Source organism: Cavia porcellus, unplaced genomic scaffold, assembly GCF_034190915.1.
Source record: "Cavia porcellus strain 051 isolate PalLab524CR breed Dunkin Hartley unplaced genomic scaffold, mCavPor4.1 scaffold_9, whole genome shotgun sequence".
Lineage (NCBI taxonomy): Eukaryota > Metazoa > Chordata > Mammalia > Rodentia > Caviidae > Cavia > Cavia porcellus.
Window position 1 is genome coordinate 73,723,800 of NW_026947492.1, and position 23,891 is coordinate 73,747,690.

Sequence of the window (23,891 nt, forward strand, 5' to 3'; positions counted from 1 at the left end):
TCAGCTCTCAGGACTCCAGTTAACTTCAGTTTGGGCCCAAGATCTACCTTGATAGAGCAATGGGACCCAGTGCTCCTCTGGTAGTGCCCACATACAGAAACAGAGCTGGAAAGACCTTCAGTGTTCATCTAGTCAATTCTCTACCATACAGAGAGAGACAATGGAGACCCTAAGAGAGGCAGGGACTTAGCTAAAAACCACACAGACCTTGCAAAACATCGGTGATACCTTGAATCACTGAGCAGCATTTGATTACTTCAATAGTCACAGGTAAGACACTACCTTACTATGCCTCTGCCAGCCACAAAGCAAGAAGGAAAAAAAAAAATAACTCTGGTTGGATCCTCTGGCAGCCTAGCTGTCCTCCCAAGCCATTCATGCCCTCCCACCCCAGGCAGCCCCAGAATACTGAACATAAAATAAGGCCCCAACATAAGCCCCTGAAACCTTCCTCTACCTCATAACTCAGCAGCAACACCTCTGAGAAACACACCTTTCCCCCTCCTCAAATGCTCAGTCTCTGTTAGAAAAGCAAACTGTGCTCCAAGACACCCCCTAAGGTGACTGCTGACTTTGCCCCTGATTGTCAACAGGCTTACCTGTCTCCCTGCTGCCCTGTGATAGAGCAATGCCTGGGAGAGAAGTCAGAGTGAATCAGAGGAGCGACAGGTAAGACCACCACTGATCCCGGAGGATATGAAGCCCGGGAGCCCACCCTCCATGCTGCACCAGCTGGGCTGCAGGGCCTAAGCCTGGGGAGCTGGGTTCTGGGTAGGGTAGGGGGAGCAGCCTGCAGCCTCTCCTTGCTCTGATGCGTCCTCAGCCAGGGCTGCATTTCTCTAGCTCACCTGAGATGCTCCTGCAAGACAGAGCTTGGTTGACTCCTCCTGTTCCTGTTTATCTCGAAGGCTCTGCAGCAATTTTCACAAACTGAACAGCAAGAGGGAGACCTCAAAGAGGCGACTCTCTTCCTAGCTGCATCTCCTTCCTAATCCTCTGGGTGCCTTGGAATAGAAGCTCAGAAGGAAGAAAACGAGATTTTCAACTTTCAGGAACTAGCTCTGTCGCCCTCTGCACAGCTCGGGAGGCCATCACTCTCAGCCTTTTAGGATTCCATCCAAAAATCCTTCAGCCCTCCATGTTCCCCAAAATGACAGTGCTCATGTGTGGCTGGAACCTGCCCCGATCTGGCAGCTCATTTAAATAGAGCTGATCACAACAACAGTGTTGGTGGAGAAGTGAGTAGCTGCAGGGCCCTGGGGACCCCCTGTTTATACGTAGGAAGAATGATGCAATCTGGGTATCAAAATAGCAATCCAGAATGGAATAACAGGCTCACGCAGCAGCGGTGCCTGCACAGCCAGAGCTCAAGTTGACACACTCTGTCAGCCCCACACTGCTGCAGCACGCAGATGCCAGGCACACATGAGCACTGCATCATTTTAAAAAACAGCTGGAGCCCGAGCCCCCTCCATGCCCCCAGCAGTGAAGGGAGGTGTAGGGAAGAAGGGCTTCGACAGACATTAAAATCTGCCTCCTACACACTCACCTGCTCCTGCCACTTCACCTGAAGTCCTTATCCTGTGACGTCACAGGCAGTTGCCATAGTGACCAATTGTCCGTCACAAGCAGAGCATTAGAACTTCGGATGGAGAAGACACACATTTATAAGGCACAAAGGTCCTGGGGGATGTCCCTTCGCATCTAACTCTGCCTCCTTGGGAGATACAGTCCCACACAAGCTGGGAGGAAAAAGGGAAGGGAAACAGAGTTGAGTTGCAGGAAAGGCATGAGGATGGGGCAGGAAGACTACAAGTATAAGATAATTACAAGAGCACAGAGCAATCAGATGAAGGGGTGTGGCGGGGAAGGAACTTGGAAAGACTGGCAGCGGAGTAAACTCAGGAAGGGCCCTAAGCACTAAGCTAAGGATCCTGACCCTTATTCTAAAGAAAAAGGCAGACCAGAAAGTTTCTGGAGCATGACCTAGCTGGGCTTTGTGATTATCTTGATGGAGTGAAGACAGGGAGGTCAAAAAGGAGGCTTGTCCTGCTGAGCATTAATGGGATCTTGAATAAGAGCAGAAGCAGACAAAAGGACAGAGAGGAGTTATTTCAAAGAGAACCAGTAGGACATAACTAAAGCAGGATGTTAAGGGTATAGGCAATGAGTTAAAGAAAAGGAGTCAACTGGATGGGCTGTCAAGAACAGAGACAGGTGTAACAGGAAGAGAAGAGGGTGGTTGTCAAATTCCATTTTACATATGTCCTATTTTCTCTTGTATCCATACCCCACTAAGATCAGGATTCTTCCTGTGTTGCCCAGATCAATAATTTCCAAGTATGGAGAGCTTTTTAGAAATCCTGAGCCTATCAAATAAAAATGTCTTGGATGTGGGACTAGAAATGTATATTTTTAGCAAGTTTCCCCCGAAAAAAATTCTCAGGCATCCAAACCAGCAATCAAGGACTAGCAATCCAAAACCAGTAGTGGCCTGGATAACTACAGTGGCCCCATGCAAGCACTCCTGTTGCCAGCCCTGTCTCTTCCGTCATCCTTCTCACTGAGTCAGAATGATGCTTGGAAATACAGATATGGTCATATCTCACTGATCAAAAGAAGCCTCAGTAGCCCCCAGAGTCTATAGAATAGAGTAGCTTAAATTTGTCAGGATGCCTCTGAGAACTTCCTTTCTGAACAGTTTCCATTTCTCTCCTCCAAACATCTCATATGTCAGCCAAAATTAACTCCCAATATTTTCCCTATTCTCCAAGTGTCTCATCCTAACACTGCTTTCTCCCTGAAATTCCCTCTCATCTTGTTCTAGCCCTGCCTGGCTCTGGACAGCTACTACTACCATCCACAGGCTCAAACCCACTCAGTTTTCCCAGAACCTAAAGTAGGGGTCAGAAATATAGTCTGCCTGTTTCTGTCAATAAGAAACATGGTTATGGAACAGAGTTCATTGAGATACAGTCACTCTCGTTGTATTGTCTATGGTCATTTTTATGCTACAATGGCAAAATTGAGAAACTTCGAAACAATCTTTACTACCAGTAGAAACAAAAATTTTTACTATTTACTATTTATAGGTAAAGTTGACCCACTCCTGGCCTAAAGCTATAGCTCTTTAAATTGTTTTAGACTTTGGGATCAATGCCCTTGGAATTCAGTTCTGAGCATCCTGCTTGTTCCCAAGCCCACTCTCAACTCCTGTAAGTTCTTCTGATAACTGGTTCACATTTGAGCTGGACCTTCAATCTGGGTAGGTATTACGGGAAAGGGAATATCATAAAGAGGATTATAAATGTCAAAATGTGGGACCTCTTTGGAGGAATATTGATAAGGTTAGGACATGCACAAGAATTATAGAAAATGAAACTACCAAGTTCATTTGGGGCTTGTTGGAAAGAGCCTTTAAGGCCATGCGACATTTCCGTTTTGAACTGCAAGCAAGTGGGAGTGTTTCGGTAGCTAAAAATGTAAATCCAGGGTCAAGAGGGAGTGATTAGTGCTGAACAAAGAGATCTGGGAAAATAACACAGTGGCAATAGGTAAGGTGAGGTCAGGAAAAATATCACCAGGGAAAGAATAGAAAAATAAACGAAGGTCAACCAAGGAGTGTCCAGGGTCTAGAGGGCTGGGCCAGCAGCAGATGTGAGCCAAGAGTCAGAATCTGATCAGGAAAGCCAAGTGACTGGCTAGGGCTGGAGATGAATACATAATCTATCCCCCTTCAGCCACCATACTCCCAGGAACCACCTGGCTGTGACACAGGGCTTTTTTTAAAAAATGATACTGGCAACTGAACTGAGGGCCTTCACAATGAGCTATGTTTGCAACACTTTTTTAAAATTTTGAGATGGGGTTTTAGTTTTTTCTAAATAGCCCAGAGTAGGCTTGAACTTGTGATACTCCTGCCTCAATCTCCCAGTGCTCTAGGATTACAGGTGTGTGCCACAGAACATGGCCAACACAAGCTTTCTATGTAAAGAAAATGCACAGTGGGATGCAGTAGGTTTAGGTAAGAAGAGTCTAAACTCATATTATAGCCCTCACTGGTATAGATATCACCTATCTCTTTTCACTGTAAATCTCAAAGAATCCATCCAAGCACTGAGCTACTAACACATTTGCATTCCATGCAAAGTTATTGACCCCATTTCCAACTGAGCCTGGGAAGAGACAGTGGAGGAACTAAGGGCAGCAACCTACTCTAGGTGACATTTTCTATAGCCCAGAAGTCCTAGACTGTCCATTAGGAGAGGTGGATTGTTCTGACTCTGTGAGCGACCAATTAGATAACCTTCAACAGAATCCTAGCCCTTCCTAGACTCCCAATGTCCCATCTGCACAGTGAGCAGCTGGAGATGAACTTAAACACTTTGCCACTCTCTGATCACCATAGCACTCATATGATTGGCCCCTTGATGGGATAGTTCCAGGGACAAGAAGCCCGCACAAGACCCTATCACCCATCACAGCCATCTTCAGTTCCCTCCCTTGGTCAATCTGCTTTAGCCATAGCTTTCCAGGTAGTACTGGCATCAGCAAGCACCACCCCCAACACAACCTGCCTTTTCCATCACCAGGGGAATTGCTCTCCCAGTAACAGTACTATTCAGAGGTGCCAGTGCTACTCCCAGTGCCCCAGAGAACCAATTAAGGGAAGGAAACTGTTCACAAACTAAAAAGCTACCTGGCTGATAGGGATCCAGAGCTCCAGCCTCTGCATCTGCCCTGCACCCAGCTCAGTCCACCTCAGCAGCCTGCCTTCCACCTGGGAGACTTGGGTCACTGCCCACAACAGACCCCACAAGGTCAGACAAGCTGTTCAGCACCCTGAGTAAGCAAACAGCAGTCACCTGCCTCCCAGGCGCCTGAAACCCAGCCTCACTCCCTGCCTCCTGTTCTTACCCTAAGCCATTAGAGCCCCTCCAGCTGCTCATTAAGAGTCATTTCCCTTTCTGACTCTGAGGTTGTAACATCTTGCATCAGTTCCTTTTCCTTGGGTCTTCCCAAAGCCCCTAAAGCCTGCCCACCAAGGGACAGTGATTGCTCCCCCCTTTCAGCATTAGCAGTGTACAAGGAAAATGCTATCCCCTTTACGTAGCTTCTGGCTTCGGGAACCATGGGGCCACAGTGGTTATTTAGCTCTCCAAGCCCAACCTCAGAAGTCACCTGCAGTTGCCCAGTCAGACAGTGCTAGAATCCTGACAGCTCCACAGCTGTGGCTTCCAGATGAGACTTGTTCTCACATCTTGCTTGTACCCTCCCCCAACTTTGAAAATGGAAAACGTAAGATTCCGGAATTTGGATATGAAAATCAAAATTTCTAAGCCATGACTTGACATTTGGTTGCTTTAATGAGAGAGAAAGAGAAAAAAGGTAATGTTCCTTTTACCCATATGGTGAAGGAAATACATATCCAACTGTTTCTTCCTACCTGTGACATAAAACAACAAATAAAATCATAGGAACCCTGCGGCTCTTGAACACAGACGCAACACATGATAAATGTCAGTTACAGGGATGCTGGTTCTTTCAGATCTTGCTACTTTTATTTAAAGGATCACTTTGGTACTCAACAGTCAACCTTCCAGATAGAATTTGACCTGGGACCATTTTTGACTAGGCAGAAAAGGAAATTACAGATGTTCCTCAAATTATGAAGGAGGACTTTTACCCTGAGCAAAGTGTACCATGTAGATGACAAGCTTTGGAGACAGTAAACATGAGTTTCACCCAACCTAACACTTAGTAGTTGCTAGACAGTAAGCCATAAATTTCCCAGTCCTCGGGCTTATTGTCTATAAAATGGGAATAAGAATACCTATCTTGTAGGATGGTTGTGAACTTTAGAAAAGATACTACAGGAACAGATGCCTAGCACATTGTCTGCCAACCAGTAGCTCCCTACAATTGTGTTTTGGATTTCCAAATTAAAGAATGGGAAGGAGGGGCCGGGGATTTAGGTCAACGGCATAAGCATCTGCCGGGCAAGTTCGAGGTCGTGAGTTCAATCCCTGGTAATGCAAAAAAAAAAAAAAAAAAAAAAAAAAAGGAAAGGAACAATTTAGGAATCATAGGAGGAGTCAGGAAGGTACTAGAGGTTCATTAACAGGAGAAGGAGATATGGTGTATGAATATACCAAAACAAAACCCACTATGCTATAAAACTAATACACACTAATAAAAAGTTTTCAGTTTAAAAAGGCTCTATTCTAGGCAACAGCCACAGGGGATCTTTGCTGAGGGGATCTTTGTTGATTCAATGATTAAGTTAGTCAATTAATATTCACTTAAGTCTCCATTCTGTATCATGTTCTGTTAGGTGATAGGGTTATAGAAATGGAAGCACTGAACAGTTGGGTAAGCAGATCTTCCCTGCTGCACCTGCACCCCTCATTTCCTAGCCCCAGTAGAGGAGCACAGGCCTGAGAATTCTCCACTGAAGCACTGGGGTTGAAAGTCAGCTGGACAGATCATGCATCCAGGCAAAGCCTCTCTTCCACTCAACACAGTAACTGCTTGGACCTGCCTAGCAACTGGAAGAAACAGACTTACAGGAATGGATTCATGTCCATGCAGTGTGGTCCCATATGGCTTGAGGGATTGGCGCTAGGAATCTATTTCTTCCTTAACTCATGTTCAGTTTGCCTACCATCCCTCTATCTCTTCCATATTTTACTTTTTCAAACCTCAGGCTAGCAGAAAAAGATAAACCCAGAAAATCCATGCTCCCATTCTGTTGAATAAAGAACCTGGCAGCACTAAAAATTCTTTCCAAAGAATCAGACCTCATCTCAAAATAAAAAGGGCAGGATTGTAGCTCACTGGTAGAGTACCTCCGGGTTCATCCCCAGTAAAACACACACACACACACACACACACACACACACAGCCAAAACTGAAAATCTACACCCACTAAATAAAATGCTTCATTTCCCCAGCCGCTGGCAGCCTCCATTCTACTTTCTGATTCTATTAATTTGACTTCTGTAGGTATCTCATATAATTGGAATTGCTCAGTATTTGTTCTTTTTACTGGCTTATTTCATTTAGCATAATATCTTCAAGGTTCATTCAAGTGCAGCATGTGTCAGAATTTCCTCTTTTTTATGGTCCTGAAGATTGGAGACTGAATCCAGGGGTGCTCTATCACTGGTTCACATTCTCAGCCCTTTTTTTTTTTTTTTTTTTTTTTGGTTTTGAGTCTAAGTTACCCAGCCTGGCCGCAGTCTTGCAATACTCCAGCTTCAGCTGCCCAAAAAGTAATGATTACAGGAGTGCATCACTTTGCCCAGCTCAGAATTTCCTTCCTTAAGGCTGAATAATTTTCAATTATAAGGATATGCATTTTGTTTATATATTTCATCTGTTGATGGACACTTGGGTCACTTCCACTTTGTTATTTGCCATTTCGACTAAAATACTATGAACTCAAGCATACAAACAACTCTTTTAAAGTCCTGCTTTAAATTTTTCAGAACCAAGTGAGGTGGTCCAAATGTGTAATCCCAGCACTTGGGAAGCTAAGGCAGGAGGATGGTTGTGAGTTAAAAGCCAGCTTGGGCTACAAAATCAGTTCAAGGCCAGCCTGGACTTATAACAAGACCCTATATCACACACACACACACACACACACACACACACACACACACACACCACAGAGAGAGGGAGAGACAGACAGACAGACAGACAGAGAATCTTTTTAGTACATATACCTAGAGGTAGAATTGCTGGACCATACATAATTGGGTTTTTACTTTTCTGGGAACCATGAGGATGCTGTTTTCTGCATTTTTGTCAATTAAGGTCATTTTAAAAAGGTTTTGTGTTTACTTGCTTTCTTGGTTGGTTAATAATCACCCTAATGGATATGAGGTTACATCTTTTTGTAGTTTTAGTTTGCATTTTGCTCATAATTAATGATATTGAACATTTTTTGTTTGTATTTGTTTGGCCATTTGTTTCCTTTTTTAGAAAAATGTCTATTTAAGCCCTTTGCTCCTTTTTTAATCAAGTTTTTTTTTTTTTTTTTTTTTTTTTTTTTACTGTTTACTTGTAGGAGCTCTTTACATATATTCAAGATAGTAACACAATAGTGCTAGAAGATTGCCACGTGTGAGGTTCACTATATTTATAAATGTACTGTATTTCCAAGAATCTTTAAGTAATCAACAATGCCTATTTTTCTACATAATTGAAGCCTTAAAAAGAACCATAAAGTATGCTGAATTTTTAAATGCAAATATTAACCAAGTTGGTAAATAAGTTTAAATATTAATTAACCATAGACCTTTAAAAGTCATTGTTAAAATTTACTGCATTTATAAGTAGACTAGTAACATTTATAAGTCAAAATCAAAAACATAATGAAGAATAAAGTCTAAATTGTAAGTTAAAAAAATCATAGACCATATCTTTTCTGTGCTCCAAACCCTTAAGAGCCTCAGCAGACTAGGTAGGTTGCTGGCCCACAGTTCAAAGGGCTCAAAATCCAGAACTAAAACTTATTCTTCACAGCAATGTCTCTAAGAAAGCCTAGATTTATGCTACAAATCACTTTGGAAATACTGCAGAGACTAAAACAAAAAGAAAAGATTGTGGCTATGTCTAGTGTTGTCACTTGCTGTATTTGACTTTGTTACTGTACATGGTCAATCAACAGACATTCACTGTACCTCAGTTACATGCCCTACGCTAGAATACTGAAATGAGGGACACACTTCTATCTCCAAGGGCTTCATAGCTCACCGGAGACTGTTTCCTAGGAAACCTGACATTCAGGAGTAAGACACAGGCTCCTCCCCTGCTGGGCAGTAGCTTACATAGTAAATGGTCCATTAGTCTGTGTGATTCAGTTCAAACTCTGTTCCTGAGCAACAGCAGGAAACCAGTTGCTTGTCCTCTGCGTTGGAGGTCAAACTCCCCTCTGTGGAGTTGGCCAAACCTTGAATCAAAACCTTCATGGACTTCTCAGTCTGCCACCAATTTAAGGAAATCCCAGGGATGATAAGTCCCCAGCTTACAAAACAGATATATTAGTCATCGAGAGGATTTGCTTTGTCTCACAGATTCCCCAAAGAGTTGCTTTCAGCACTGAGTGTCCCTTGGGTTCTTTAAATTCTAATTCTTTCTACACCTGAAACTCAGTGCCTATGAAACCGGAAGATACCTACTCTCTAGAAGTCAGTGAACTTGTGGTGCTTTTGTACTTACCTTCTGGGACGGTCCCATGAGTGCTGGAAACATGACCCAGCTCCTGCATCAAGCCCTGAAAGCAGGTCTTGCAGAGCAAATGTTGGCAGGGTAAAAGCCGAGAGCCAGTCTCTTGCAGGTCCTGCTCACATAAGGAGCAGGTCGGTGCCCAAGCTTTCACCTTTATATTCTTAGAACAGTATTTCTGGTCAGCTGGTGGCTCTCTCCGAACGCCCATTCCCGTTTCTGTGCCCATAACCAGGACAGGGCCTTTTCCATTGACGTCCTCAGGCGTGAAGCAGTGGGTAGACCGAGCAAGCTCTATTCCCTGTAAGCGAAGCACAGAACACAGTGACATTTCTTTTGAGAGAGGGAGTTCCTGGACAGATCAAAGAAGGCTCAGAGAACAGGATCTCTAAAGCACAGCTCATGCCCCTCCCTGGAGCTAGAGGTTCATACCTTGCCCTTGGACCCAGAAGGAAAACCTAGCCTCTCTGCCATGGTACGTAAAACCTGCAGGTGTCTGCCAGGTTGTATGTTTCTAATAAGGTTTGTTTACCCTCAAAAATGCCCCAGATTCCCTTATTGGTAGACAAGCTTGATTCAAGTTTTGACTTCAGAAAAGGATATGAAATTTATTAGGCCAGTGCCATACTACATTTCAATCATCACAACCAATCTTAAAAATAAGGATTGTGGCTCTTCTACAAATTAAGCACAACCATTTATTTGGAATAGGCTGAAGAAACTGAGGCACGAAAGGGGATGTACAGACCCATGGCAGAGGGCACAGCTCAAATTCAAATCCAGGTCACTCTGATTTCAGACTTCACCCTCTGAACCACTGATATGTTCTCAAGCTGAGGTCCATGCACACACAGATTTTTTAGGTGTTTTTTCCAATAAGTTTTTAAAATTATTGTTTCATTCTTATGAGAGAGTTTATTAAGGTTTAACAATTCTGAATTATCCAGCCATCTACCAGGAAAAGTTCTGAGGGACAGTGGTAAGTTTAAGATCTAGCTCAGGCCACACAGTATTACTTAGATAAGTGAGAAGAAAGAGAGGTGCACAGTCCATCATTGGTGGATTCTTGCCACATGCAGTCTAACTCACACTGTTGCACACCAATCTTTTGTGAAAGCGGCAACAGAGGAAGCTGGGAAATTGACCCCTCGTCACTGGGGTCTATGTTTGCCAAATTAGCCACAGCAATGAGAACCACACTTGCAATGGCAATTAGTTTAATAAAATGTCATCTTCATAGGAAATTAAGAGTTAATGTGTTTGTTTGGGTTCTGTACTTTTTCTCTATAATTGCAAACTATATTGGTCTTACAACTATACAAAAGCTAACCCTAAAGGAAGTTGTATTTATTTTTACATTTCTAACTACTTAAAATAAAAATCATTTAATCAATTTGGAGGTCTGTAATATGGAAGTTTGAGGGAAAAAATTAACCTCAGTTCAAAGTCTTTGGGAACCATTAAAAAACTCACTAAATTTAGTTACGAAAAAATGACGTATTTTTATATTGATGTCTCTTTAATATCTGGCTTAATAGAAGATAGCTGAATCCTCGAACTTCTTGTTATATATTGTTTTGTTTATTAGTATAGAAAGAAAATTCAGCTTTGTACAGATATACATTTGGAAAAAATAGGAGCATTATAATAACCTTATTAAATAATTGTGGATATCCTTGATACTATACCGAAATTCACAAAGAATAGCTTCTTAAATGTTAGTTGTAACATGGAAACTGAAACAGCATCAATGAAATTTCCTCATTGTTGCATTAAATTCTGTGATCTAAACTAGGTGTGGTGGAGCATGCCTGTAATTCAAGTAGTCTGAGAGGCTGAGGCAGGAGGATCACAAATTCCAGCCCTGCTTGGGCAATTTTGCAAAACTCTGTCTCAAAATTATATATATACAGAATGTAACAGTGCAAAAACCCTGGATTCAGTCTTTTTTGTTATTTTTTTAATGTTAAAAAGAAAAACAAAAAAGGATAAAAATGATACAAAATTTCAAAAAACAGTAGGAAATTAACACTAGTTAATATATTACACATTGTTATCTTAGAAGTAGTAGCTCAGGTTACAAGATCTAAGCATGAAAAAAATGATCAAACAATCAATGAAAGCACAAACTGTTCTTTTTGATGAACTAACAGAGATTAGTAGTATACTTACCTATCTTGAATATATATATATACATACACACATATATGTATACCTAATTACATATTATCTATTTCCTTCTTCCTTTCCCCTACCTGGTTCAATCTTTAAAAATATCTCTGATCTGTCTTGCACTTTGCACTGGACTGGAGTTGAAAACCTGTTGCTTTTACCTGTTCTTTTAACCAGGCATAATTTTATAACACCAAGTACTGGTCATTTAGCAAAAAAAAAGGCTCAATGATATTCCAAATATTGACATATTACACAATAACAAAAAATTACACTTTGATATCACTTCTAATTTCATCAAAAATTTCGTTAAGTTTTGCAAAGCTGTCAAACTCATGGAAGCAGCAAAAACATACCAGAACTCGTTAAATTTTAGTATGGGCAACAAGTACTATTGAGTTCTGCGAAAATATCTGTCAAATTCCCAATACTCAGGAACCACAGTTAGCTGTTAGCTGCTAGCTGTCCTTTCATGAAAAACTACTGTCCCTTGGAAAAAAGTCTGACTTAGCTCGTAAGTCAATAAACAGCACAAGAGCAGTTTCTCATTTTGATATATAGTATAAGAACTGCACACTTTGAATTTCTTCAAACTGAATATTTAAAAGAAGCATATTCAAGTATTGATATTTAAGAAAATGTTTACTTCATCATAGACATTCTCTAATTAAACTAGTTTTGCTATTGTTGTGCTATTCCGTTTTGTTTTTATTTGTAAAGAGTCCGCGTTGGGAGCTATAATCCCAGTACTTTGGAAGGCTGAGGCAAGAGAGTCACAAATTTAAACCCAGCCTGGGTGAAATAGTGAGATCCTGCCATAAAAATAAACAAGAGCTTGGATGTAGGTCATTCAGAAGGGTCTGAATTCCACCTCTGGTGCCGGGGTGGTGGGGGGTGGGGCTGTAGGAACTACTATGATCCTCCTTCAGCCCAACTGATCTCCTGCCATCAGTCTCCTCAGTAGGTGGACCCACACCAGGCTTAAACTAACTTTTTTTAAATTGCTTGTATCTAGTAATAAAGGATACAATGATACAATCACTTGTACCAGTTAGGTGTCCAAAGCACCAGCAATTCTACACCATTGCTTTGGTCCCATGAATGCAAATGGTAACCCAATTTGAAAAGATCAAATAACATGTTGCTATTATTAAGGAAAAACTTTTTTAATCTTGTGGACATCCTAAAAGGGTTCCTGGAACCTCCACAAAATCTACAAATCACATTCTGAGAACTGGTGGGTTAGAATTAGACCTCACAGTACAACCCCCAGTACCTCCAGAAAGGAAGGAAGGAAGGAAGGAAGGAAGGAAGGAAGGAAGGAAGGAAGGAAGGAAGAAAGGAAGAAAGAAAGAAAGAAAGAAAGAAAGAAAGAAAGAAAGAAAGAAAGAAAGAGAAGAAAGGAAAGAAAGAAAGAGAAAGATTGATTGATTTGAGGTCTGGTGCTGCCATATCTTCATTTTTCAAAATACCAGTAATCTGGTTTTCATTTGAATTTAAAATGTTGACAACTATGTTAATCAGGTTTCTGTTACTAAAATAAACACTTGATAAAGAAAACGGTTTATTTTGGCTCATGGTTTTAGAGGTTCTTATCCATGATCAGGTGGGCCCATTACCTTTAGGCCTCAAAGACGGGTACCAGATGGCACTGCAGGGGAGTGTATGGCAGAGCAAACCTGCTTGCCTCATGGCCAGGAGGTAAAGAGAGGGAAAGGGAGGAATCCTAGTTCCACAGTCCCCTCCAATGCACAGTTCTAATGACCCACAGACCTTTCACAAAATCCAGTGTGTTAAAAGGTTGTATCACTTCCCAAAAGTGCGTTGTTGGGGATCAGGCCTTTATCAGAGGGACTTTTTAGGGGACATTTAAAGTCCAAACTATAATAGCAAATGAATTTAAAAATACAAGATCTAGGCATGGTGATACATGACCACAATTCAAGCTACTGAACAGACTGATGCAGGAGGATTGCAAGTTCAGGGCCACTCTGCACAACTTAGCAAGATTTTGTCTCAAGGAAAAATGAGGGCAGGGGGTCTCGAGATTTAGTTCAAGTGGTACAGTGCTCACCTACCATGTACAAGGCCCTGGGTTCAATCCCTAGTACTGTAAAAATAAATAAAAATTTAAAAATAAAAACCACCTTGAATCAAACAAACAAGCACCAGCAAAATCCCACTCATGACCTCTGCTTTAAGTCATGGGAAAACCTGAACTAAATGAAACACCAAGTATGGAAGCAAGGGACCCACACCTCTAATACTACCTTGCCATACAACTGCTTCCTGTTAACATCTTACCACATCTGGATCGAAACGAAAGTGTTTACTGAACTACTTTAACTTTGCCAAGGACGGATGGACCAAATCATTGTGTGTTGTGATGGGAATTTCAAACATCACTTGTTTGGTTACTAAAGAACAAATTATTGTCAAAATTTAGTATTCATTTTAGGAAGAAAAAGTAAAGGAGAAATTGATTGAATATCCTTTGTTAGACTATGCAGCACATAGTTATTGTTGGTTTATTTGTTTACTATTTTATCTTGGACACAATTCTAGGGACACAACCCTAGAGCAGGAATTTGTCTCTCTGGTTCACCACTGAATCTGCCTCTCACTGCCTGGGACTTACATATAGTGCTGGAACGTAACATGTACTCAAAACACTATTTGTAAAATGAATGAGTAACAGAATGACTCCCATTGTTCTCATTATAAAACAAGAAATCTAAGATTTAAAGAGAATATGCTGATTGTTCAATATAATTTGGCTAGTAAAAAAGTAGAACTAGGAAATGAATCCAAGCTTCTGTGTACTTTCTATTAATTTATTCCTCTGAAATTAAAAAACTAAGTTCTCTTTTTTGCATGCAACTGAATGAACTTCTCTCAAGGACTACAGTTCACCTGTAATCCCAGCACTCCAGGAAGCTGAGGCAGAAGCATCACAGATTCAAGTCCTCCCTGAGTAATTTAGCAAGACCCTGTCTCAAAATAAAATATAAAAGACTGGGAATGTAACTCAGTGGTGGAGTAACCCAGTTTTGAATAAATAAATAAATAAATAAATAAATGACTGGAATTCCTCTCTTCACACTTTGCTATTCTGAGTTTAATAGCAGGATTTCCCATGTTAGCTTTCAACAAAATTTTTGGGAATACAACTTCCATTTGGTACAGTGAGATTTAAAAAAATAAAAAAGAAACTACACAACATAGAAAAGAAAGATTCCTAAAGATCCCTAACCCTAAAATCTAGATTATTTTTAGTTTGTGTGAAGAAAGATTCACTAGTGATTAGGATTTCTCCATAAATGTCACATTTTAAAAACTACAGAAAAAGCAAATCCTGAGTCTAGGGATGGTGAAATGATCTGGAAACTGTATATACTGCTGGTGTGTAAATTGGTGGAATCCATTTGAAAAAATAGCAACATAAAAAAATCATAAAAATGTTCTTACCCTGTAACCCAGTAATCTCACTCCTGGGAATTTATCCTAGACAAATTATTCAATAGAGGAAGAAAAAAACCTATAACACAAATGTTCCTTGTATTCTTGTCTCTAACAACAGAGAATATAATAAAACCAAAACTTTTTACAAGTTCACAAGAACATGACTTAATAAGTGACAGCACATGCTGAAGATGAATTACTCTTCAGCTGTTAAAAATAATCCTGAACTCTGGGTAGTGATACAGAAAAAATGTCATGAAATGAAATGAACATCAGACTACAAAAGGATAAATATACTATGATCATCAACTTTGCATACAGCTATATCTCCACGTAAACAGGTAAACAAGAGCTGAAAAGTAGTTAGAAATGAAGACACTATTGTAGGATGGTAAGATGTTTTTGGTTTTTGGGTTTTGGGTTTGTTTTTTGTTGTTGTTGTTGGTTTTTTTTTTTTTTTTTTTTTTTTTTTGAGATAGTATCTTGCTATATAGTTCAGGTTGGTCTTGAACTCAGTAGGTAGCCCAGACTGGTCTCAACTTGCAGCAATCCTCCTGCTTCAGCCTCTCAACTGCTGGATTATAGGTGTGCACCATTGAGCCCAACCTGGTAAGGTTTGAAGTGTGTGCATTTACGTTTCTTCACAATTTTTAATATTATACTATGTTTTCTATTACATATATTTTAAAAATTCTTTCTAAAATAAATTTGGATTCCTGAGTTTTTGTTTAATTTTCACTTAGGAAAAAAAAAACAGCAACTTTGGTTCTCTCCATCTTGAATTAACAGTATCTACTTTGGAAAAAAAAAAAGCAACAAGTACTTCTTGATGCCCAATCTGGAGAGAAAAGAAACAAGAAACAACCATGTTATTATTGCTGTTTGAAGGACTGATGATGAAATCAGGAATCCAGAGAGGAGAGAATGGGAGAGAGACCACCAGGATCTCAAGGTGGTAGTGTGTTCCTGAGCTTAGCTGGAGTGCAGTCCCAGGTAGAAAAGTTCAGCACCACATTTACCTGCCTCACCAGGCTGCTGCCTGCCCTCAATTCCCTTGGGTTCATTTCACAGGGAAATGTGAGACCCTGATCCTTGGAGGGATCTAAGGCATCTGAGACATCACAAGGCCACACTCTACTTCAGAACAGATGTCACAGAGCATATCTCTGGGTGTCATGTCTAATGCCACATTCTATGTGCCTGGTAGGGAGAGACAGGTCACCTAATATCTAATATCTGACTGCTATCCAACTTTGCAGATAGAAAGCTCAGTTCTCTGTTCTCTCAAAGCAGGTTGACCTAGAGATACTGATCCACACTGAATACACAACAGAGGAGTCACATGGTTAAGTCACATAATTGTCTCACAAAGTAGAGGGAGCTGGCTAGAAAACCACAGCCAGACAACTGTCCAGGGAGCTCCTACCCTGGAAATCAACCCATAATGAGGAAAACATAAGACAAACACAAAAAACCTAATACAGAGTGCTAGTCCCACTCAGGGTGGCCTTCTGTTCAACCAGATGGCCTGAAGGACAAGATGTTGCTCCTCTATAATGAGAGGAAACTTCAGAAGCAGTGTCCTAGCACCCAGAACCCTACATTCACCCTTTCACAGTCTTGATCCCTGCTCCTGACCCCCTTATAAACCTACCCAAGCCATCGCCTGGCTTACCTCCATTGACATCAGATCACCTTCCCCGGGGTAGTTTTGAGTAGTTTAATTTGTTCCCTGTACACTTATAGGCCACTTTTGATGTCAGATAGAGGATGATCTCTTCTTAGACTTTCCCTCTCCCACCTCTCTTCTGCTGGTCTCAGGCAGTAATGGGGTGAAGGCTAAGGCAGTAATGAAGACCATAATGCTGTGAGGTCAGACAGGGAGTGGCCACTGAGGTAAAAGCAGGGGAACTGGACAGAGGACTAATGTAAAGCCAGGTTCTGTACCTTACTGCTACACAGAACTGGCAAGTCACTTATTCTTCTATGTCTATATTTTCACGCACAAAACGAAGCTACTTGTTGGGAACCACAAATTCACAGTGTCTGGTTTTGTGTATTACCCTGAAGGATGAAAGGAGGAATTGGGATTGTTGGTACCACTCATCTGGGATTTCTCATTGACTCTTCTAAGCATGGAATTATTTATGCCTTCTTGAGTCATCACAGTACTATATTCTGGGTCAAGATACTTCTAAACATAAGATTATCTATGCCCTCTGGTGTCAGAGTCTTCTGAATGAAATATAATCCTTTACTAGCCCACTTATCACTGCATACAGCTAGTAAATAGTGGCTGCATTGGGAGTGGAGAGGTCAGATTGAGAGACATTGACTTCCCAGCCATTGTTGGAATATTATACTTGTCTCTGGCTTTTTTTTTTTTTTTCATCACATTCTTGAGACTTACAATCAGGATTCTTGACCAGGTTCTCAATAGCTACTAATTCTGAACAGTTAGGAAGATGCATTTGTAAGTTGCAAGGTTCTCTAAAAATGTTGGGACTACATCCACTGAGTATTCTGAGAAGCAGAATAGAAAATAGCCTTACAAGTTGAGGAATATTCAAGATATGAAAATATGTATTCAGGAAGAGAATAGGCACTCCAGGCATGAGACATGACACAAGCAAAGACAAAATGGAAAAGAAAGATACCAAGTAAGGCTTCATTAGAAAGTTTGTGTAGTAAAGAAGCTAAGTAAGGAGAGAAACTAAGGCAAGGTAGGTAGGCTGTATTTTGTTTGAGAGCTATTGAACTTTTTGATCACACAAAAAAATGAAAATCATATTTGGGAAGTACTAATTTGGTGGTAGACTGAAGGATAGTTTAGAGGAGGGATAGAATGTAGGCAGAGTGGCACAAGAGGGTCTGAAAACTCCAGAGAAAAGACAGAATGAGAGCCTGAATGAAGACAGTAGTGGGGGGGGGTTAAAAAGAGGGTCTCAATTTGAGAGGTACAGTAACAAAAAGATGCTGATAGTGTTATTAGAGGAATAAGGATGGGATTAATTTCAGGTATCTCTGACATCATTATCTGGACAACAGTGCCACTCATCAAGATTTAGAATAAAGAAGATATCAGTGAGCAGAGAAGATTTTCTTCAAATATGTTTATCTGTAGAACACAAGAGATTCTAACCAGTAGTTAAGTGATTGTATGGGTGTGGTGATCAGGATTAGAGACATAAATTGAAGTCACCTTTCAAGACAAGGATAGAAGGTTCAGCAACATCAACATTTAAACTGTGGACAAAGTTAGAAGAATCTGAACAGACTGAAAATCAGCCAAAGAAGTAGGAGAAAGTCAAGAATTCCTTTAAGAAAAATAAGTCCAAAAAAAGTACAACAGAAAGAACAAGGTGGTATGAAGAATGGTAAAGAATGGAAAATCTCCTCTTGGCAATTGGCTTACCGACGACCTTAGTAAGAATAAGCCCTGAAGTAGTGGTCCCAATGACAAATTGAAATGGATTTAACAGTGAATAGAAAGTTAGCAAATGGGCAGGATTTGTAGACTACTCGTTTAGGGAGCGGACTGTACAGGAAAAAGAAGGGTAGCAGACAGGGAGAATTTAGAATATTTAGCTAGAATACACATTAACTGAAGAGTGAGTCACAAAAAAATCACACCCACACACAGGGAGAGAGTAATTTGAGAGGATGGGATCTTGAACACTGGTTGGTGGAACCAACTAAACAGAACAATACCTTTCTACCTACTGAAGAAATGCTCACTTCTTAAATTGGCCTGTAGTAAACATAAAACTCCTTGAGCCCTTGAAGAACTTGTCTTCCCTTGGTAGGGAAGACAAATGAAATTAATTATAAGGTATGTACTAGATTGCGTAGTGGCACAGATGAACAAGTGAGCATCTGCGACTGAAGGGGTCCAGAAGTTTCACGGAGGAAACGCCCGTGATGATGGCACAAAGACGAACGAGAAAAAAAAGAGTGCCCATTCAGAACAGTGGGCGACAGGTCCTGGAGGTGGCAGAGATCTAGCAGAAGCGACCAAGAGCTTCAGACAACACTTGGATACACTGAGGGTTAAGAACTGCCTCACGTAGACTCAGCAGGCAAAGACCACTTCAACCTAACTGCCGGCGAAAAAAACCACCGCTAGCAAAAGCAGTAAAAGCTGGCGTACGCCAGAAACTCGCGAGATCAAGGAGGCCCCGCCCGAAGCCGGCCTCTGGCGGAAGTGAGGCAATTGGCCCCGCCCCCGTGCTGCATACCTCGCGAGAGTTCAGCGATCCTCTCTCTTTTCTCTCGGCCGCCGACATGGTAGGTATTTCTTGCTTCTGCTTCCTTGGTGGTGGTGACGCGGAGCCCTCCTCCTCCTTGCCTCTTGGCCACTTGTTTTCGATTTTGGCCAGGCCTTCCAGGTTGCATGTGGCCGCTCTCACAGCAGGATGGTTGGCTCGGGCCAGAGGCGCCGCGTATTCGGCCGCGTGTTCGGCCCGGCTTTCGAGCCTCTGAGCCCGCGCGCCGCCCTGAGCGGGCCGTGCGGCCTCGGGCCAGTCGCTAGCCTCAGCCTTACCGAACGCGCCAGAAGTCAGTCTGAAGGCCTGCGGGCCCATCTGACTGGCAAGTATCGGCCCCTGCATTTCTTGGGGCCTATCGCTAAGCAAATTTTTCCACACAGCCATCCAGACTAAGGAAGACCCGGAAGCTTCGGGGCCATGTGAGCCACGGCCATGGCCGCATCGGTAAGTGCCAGCTTCCTCCGGTCTGCTTTGGGCACCGTATCGAGTGTTTAGTCTGGAGGTAAATACCTTTAAGGTGAGCTCGAGTAAGACCTTTATGTACCCAGTTGGATTGGGCAGCTGTTTTGTTTTTTTCTTTTTGAGGAGCCTCGAGGACTCCAAATTTAGAAAATTTTATCAGGCTGGTTAAAAACTATTAAACAGCGCAGTATTGAACAAGTTGACAGAAGGGCCGTGATGTGGAACGCAGAAGTAGTACTTTAGCTTGGGATATTGAAGGAATGATAATACTGAAACGGGGGAGGTATTGTAGGTCATAAACAAGGGCGCAGAAGCATGGGTAAATACTCTACTTTTGCTCAAGGTACTGTTAAGGGACTGGAGAAAGCTGTGTTAGCCATGTAGTTTTACATTCCTACAGGCAAGCACCGGAAGCACCCGGGAGGTCGGGGTAACGCTGGAGGCATGCATCACCACAGGATCAACTTCGACAAATAGTGAGTGTTTTTTGGATTGTGCTTTGACATAACTAGGAGGTAGTGGCAAACAGAGATAACCTAGAATTTCTGTGGAAACAGTATTCTTAGAAACCTTAGCTGTGGCTTGCTTGAAGATAACATTTGATGTGAACTGAGATAATCTGTCATCGAGGCTAGAGTCACGCTTGGGTATTGACTATTGCCTCAGTGTGCTAGAGTCCTCGAAGAGTAAACTGCTGACCTTATTCACTGGCTGTGGACTTCGTGGCACAGTCAGTCACCAGGGTAGTAACATGCTTTGGATTGAATTACGCAATTGTTAGGATTTGTTCACTTACATCAATTACACATTTTAACAAAAATATGTAGATTTTTACATAGAATGCTGTCAGATGACTTAAAACTTACGCTGGTTCCTTTCAGCATTTGGTGGTTTCTAAAGATTTGTGTCATTGAATAAATGTCAAGTTCTTGCAAGTGCTGGTCACTTCTAAATCAATGGACAGTTTACACTGCAGTGGAGAGAGAGAACTGTAAAGATTATAAACACAGCTTGTGTAATTGAAATGAGAATACAAAGGTGGTTGCTTTCTCTTCCCAGTCACCCAGGTTACTTTGGGAAGGTTGGTATGAGGCATTACCACTTAAAGAGAAACCAGAGCTTCTGCCCAACTGTCAACCTTGATAAATTGTGGACATTGGTCAGTGAGCAGACACGAGTAAATGCTGCCAAAAACAAGACTGGAGTAGCTCCCATCATCGATGTAGTACGATCAGTAAGTGAATTACACATAAATGGAACTATTCTTCACTCTACTCCCTTTTTCCTGTTTTCCCTCTCAAGTGAAAATTCAGAGTACATAGGTCCATCAAATGGTTTGCTTGTGTTTCTGGCAAAACCTTTGTGTTTCTGGCAAAATAGTTTTCTACTCCCATTTATTTCTATATTTTCACCGAGAGTCCTTCCAACCGATAATCTGTTCCTAATGTCATTGACCTGATTCTAACAGGTTTACATTTCTTGGCTTGAGCTGTAACTGGCTCTGGTCTTGAGGCTTATGCTCTTTAGAGAATAAAATTGTATTATTATTTGGGCCCCTATATTACCTAAAGAGATTTCCTCAGAAAACAAACTTTTTGTCAATTTTCAAGGTTCTGGTCGAATGTCAGATTTATTTCCCATGAACATGGAGGTGGTCTGTAAGAGACCTAAACTCTAGGAAGTTAATTCCTGACCTATTTAATGCCCTCGAGGCAATATGGGTGGTGTGGACCTAAGGGGTTGCTGGGAATGTGATTGTGCTTCCTTATGAGGTGGTGGATGAGCAGGAGAGAGAGATCCGCTTTGCCAAGACTAGAGTTGCATCCTAACGCCCCATTTGTCCTAGTGTGCTAGAGTTTTCAGAGAATCTGCTGGTAGAAGCCATTAGTGCCTGGCCCCTCTGGGTTCTAGAAAGTTGTATTGACAGCCCTCTCCTCAGTTCCACCAGGAGTTAATTACCTGCCACACATACAATGTTTAAATCTTTTTTTTTTTTTAATTCTTCTAGGGCTACTACAAAGTTCTTGGGAAGGGAAAACTCCCAAAGCAACCTGTCATCGTGAAGGCCAAATTCTTCAGCAGAAGAGCTGAGGAGAAGATTAAGGGTGTTGGGGGGGCCTGTGTCCTGGTGGCTTGAAGCCACAGGACAAGGGGGCTCATTAAAATGCTAACACATGGTTTTCATTTTTTGATCTGAGTACAGGTTCTTTATCATCATTATATCTTTGTGTTGGGGGGAACCCATCTAATGGATTCTAAGAATATGGAGGGCATAGGCTGTTTTGATTCCCCTCAGAGTACATCAGAGAGATTGTACTCGTGGAAGTGATTGCTAGTGATGGTTGAAATACATGTCAAAAAGCCTGTTGGCATTGTTTAGGAGTTTATAGCTCTTGTGGAAGTAGAGAGGGAAGATTTAGTCATCTTGGATTGAACCATACAAGGTACAACCAGAATATGCCAGATTGAGACCTTGACACATAGGCCCCTAAAGTGAGTTTTAGACTTACACAGTTTTATAGCTTTCTGATATTTTGACTTGTTTTGACACAAGGTAAAACTTAGTCTAGTATCCTGAGCAAAGAAATAATAAAGGCACCACATAATGGGTCTCAGTTGGAGGGTGGGCTGGAACCATGATTTGTGGGACAACCGTTGTAACTTTAAAAGTATGTGGAAGATAAAATACAAAGAACTGGGTAGAAATTTGAATTGACTCGGATAAGAATAGAGTGCTGTAAGAGGAAAACTATTGAGTTGAACGGTCTGCACTGTTTGAATTTGCGTCTTTATAATAGTCTAGTGAAGAAAGGTAAAAACGTGGGCACTCTTGAGATTAGCACAGTGCTAGGAGTTGAACCCAGTGCTCAAACTCCCAGAGTGCAGGGATACAGATGTGCCTCAAATGCACTCAGCTCCCTTGCATAGTTGAGAATGATCCTAAATTTTTACCCAGAGGTTTCATGACTTAAGAGCTAATCCAGTTTCTTGAGATTTCATCTTAAAATGCCTGCATGAGGATTGTGTAGTTGAAGTAAAGTGGGAAGCATATAGTCATTATGTTTGACTTGTGCCATAAACTATTAATGCAGCAGATGTAGTCAGTTAACTTACTGTTTGCCAGAAAGTGATCCCAGCAGAAGGAATAGAAAACTGGATGACTTTTAGAGGGAGTACTTTGGAAAGTGGTGTTACAGTTCCCGCAGAGAAAATACTCTGGCTGTGTAGTACAGAGGCAGGATCAAGAAAAGGGGAACGAAGATGTGTAGGATCCAGAAGTTACCAGGGCTTGAGTTTGTATGGAGCAGGCCACAAAACTTAGGCATGAAGGGTGGGGTGTGGAGGGAAGGTGTACTCATGCTTACCCTTGCATAGCTGCCTGCAAACAGGATTGAAGGAGGGGATCCAAGTCCCTAATACTGTAAATAGGTGTCCCCAGATGTCACCCTGTCTACCCTAGGGAGGGCAGCTGTATAAATGGGGTTTTAGACAAACTTTACATTTTTGTGTTCCGTTCCACGTGAGTGACAGGTGCCACTGCTTGCATTACAGAGTAGAATCTACTCTAGACTTGATCTGTGTGACGAACTGAACCCACATCCACTGGCATTTTGAGGCTTAGGCTGCCACTATCTTGTAATTCACAAGGTTGGTGAGGTTCTGGTAAATGAGAGGAGAGCTATAGCAAGTGTACTTCCAGCTTTTTTATAAAGCTTTTGAAATACTTGTAAAAATGGTACTACTTAGCACATAGGGCACCTCAGCTTTTTAAAATTAAAAACTAAAGGATACAATAAATGTATATGTTAAATAGATTTACAAATCAAGGTTTCTAGTATAAATTGGGGAATCTGTCAGGAATGACTCCAAACTGATGGGATTTCAATTTTCAATTCAGTTGATTTCTAATCTCTAAAACGGACCTAAGCGAGCAGTGCAGGATTAGTGAGCTTTTGGGACCAAAACCAGCGGAAAGCAAGCTTCACTGGCCGCAGGAGGAGGTCGGCCCGCACTATGGGGCCTCTGTAAACTAGAACCTCCAACCAGGCTTCAGGTTTGGCCTGTGGCCTGGAGAACCACTTCCTGCTCACCATGCTTTACTCCTCGGCCGGAAGCACACTTCCGGGGGTGGGGGGCAGGCGAGATCAGCACTTGTTGCAGGAGCGCAGTTCTCTCCCAGGCAAGGCAGGAAGTTTGACTGTTCTGAAGACAACTAAGGTCAGGGTGCACTCAAGAACTGGAGGTGTGGTATCTGCACACTGTCATGGGATTTCCAAACCTTTGACACTTTTGACT

General features: G+C 41.7%; 2 protein-coding genes and 1 non-coding gene across 7 annotated transcripts in view; 2 read left to right on the forward strand and 1 right to left on the reverse strand.

Moving 5' to 3' along the window:
• Positions 1 to 16,701, reverse strand: part of Trim66 (tripartite motif containing 66) — a 56,254-nt gene extending 39,553 nt beyond the window's left edge. For 2 of the 4 annotated variants that reach the window (XM_063256701.1, XM_063256700.1), the window contains exons 1-2: positions 16,541 to 16,701; positions 9,226 to 9,532 (exon numbers count right to left, since the gene is read on the reverse strand). In XM_063256701.1, coding sequence (XP_063112771.1) covers positions 9,226 to 9,532; positions 16,541 to 16,552 — 319 coding nt within the window. In that variant the 5' untranslated portion in view covers positions 16,553 to 16,701. Of the gene's footprint in view, positions 1 to 848; positions 1,524 to 1,549; positions 1,728 to 9,225; positions 9,533 to 16,540 lie in introns of those variants that run through there. The other 2 variants (XM_063256702.1, XM_023561690.2) reach the window with 2 other exon arrangements.
• A 2,213-nt stretch (positions 16,702 to 18,914) lies between these two features.
• Rpl27a (ribosomal protein L27a) lies at positions 18,915 to 21,792 on the forward strand. Of its 2 annotated transcripts, XM_003462426.5 has the most exons (5): positions 18,915 to 19,152; positions 19,514 to 19,577; positions 19,996 to 20,071; positions 20,655 to 20,829; positions 21,604 to 21,792. In XM_003462426.5, the coding sequence occupies exons 1-5, from the start codon at positions 19,150 to 19,152 to the stop codon at positions 21,730 to 21,732; spliced, it is 447 nt and encodes a 148-aa protein (XP_003462474.2). In that variant the 5' UTR covers positions 18,915 to 19,149; the 3' UTR covers positions 21,733 to 21,792. The 2 variants fall into 2 exon arrangements, with proteins under 2 accessions (XP_003462474.2, XP_023417452.1); XM_023561684.2 differs by lacking the exon at positions 18,915 to 19,152 and having other exon boundaries at positions 19,980 to 20,071.
• Positions 20,220 to 20,350, forward strand: LOC111754732 (small nucleolar RNA SNORA3/SNORA45 family). Its single transcript, XR_002789395.1, has one exon. It is a non-coding gene; the product is annotated as a small nucleolar RNA SNORA3/SNORA45 family (small nucleolar RNA).
• Positions 21,793 to 23,891: the final 2,099 nt, after the last annotated feature.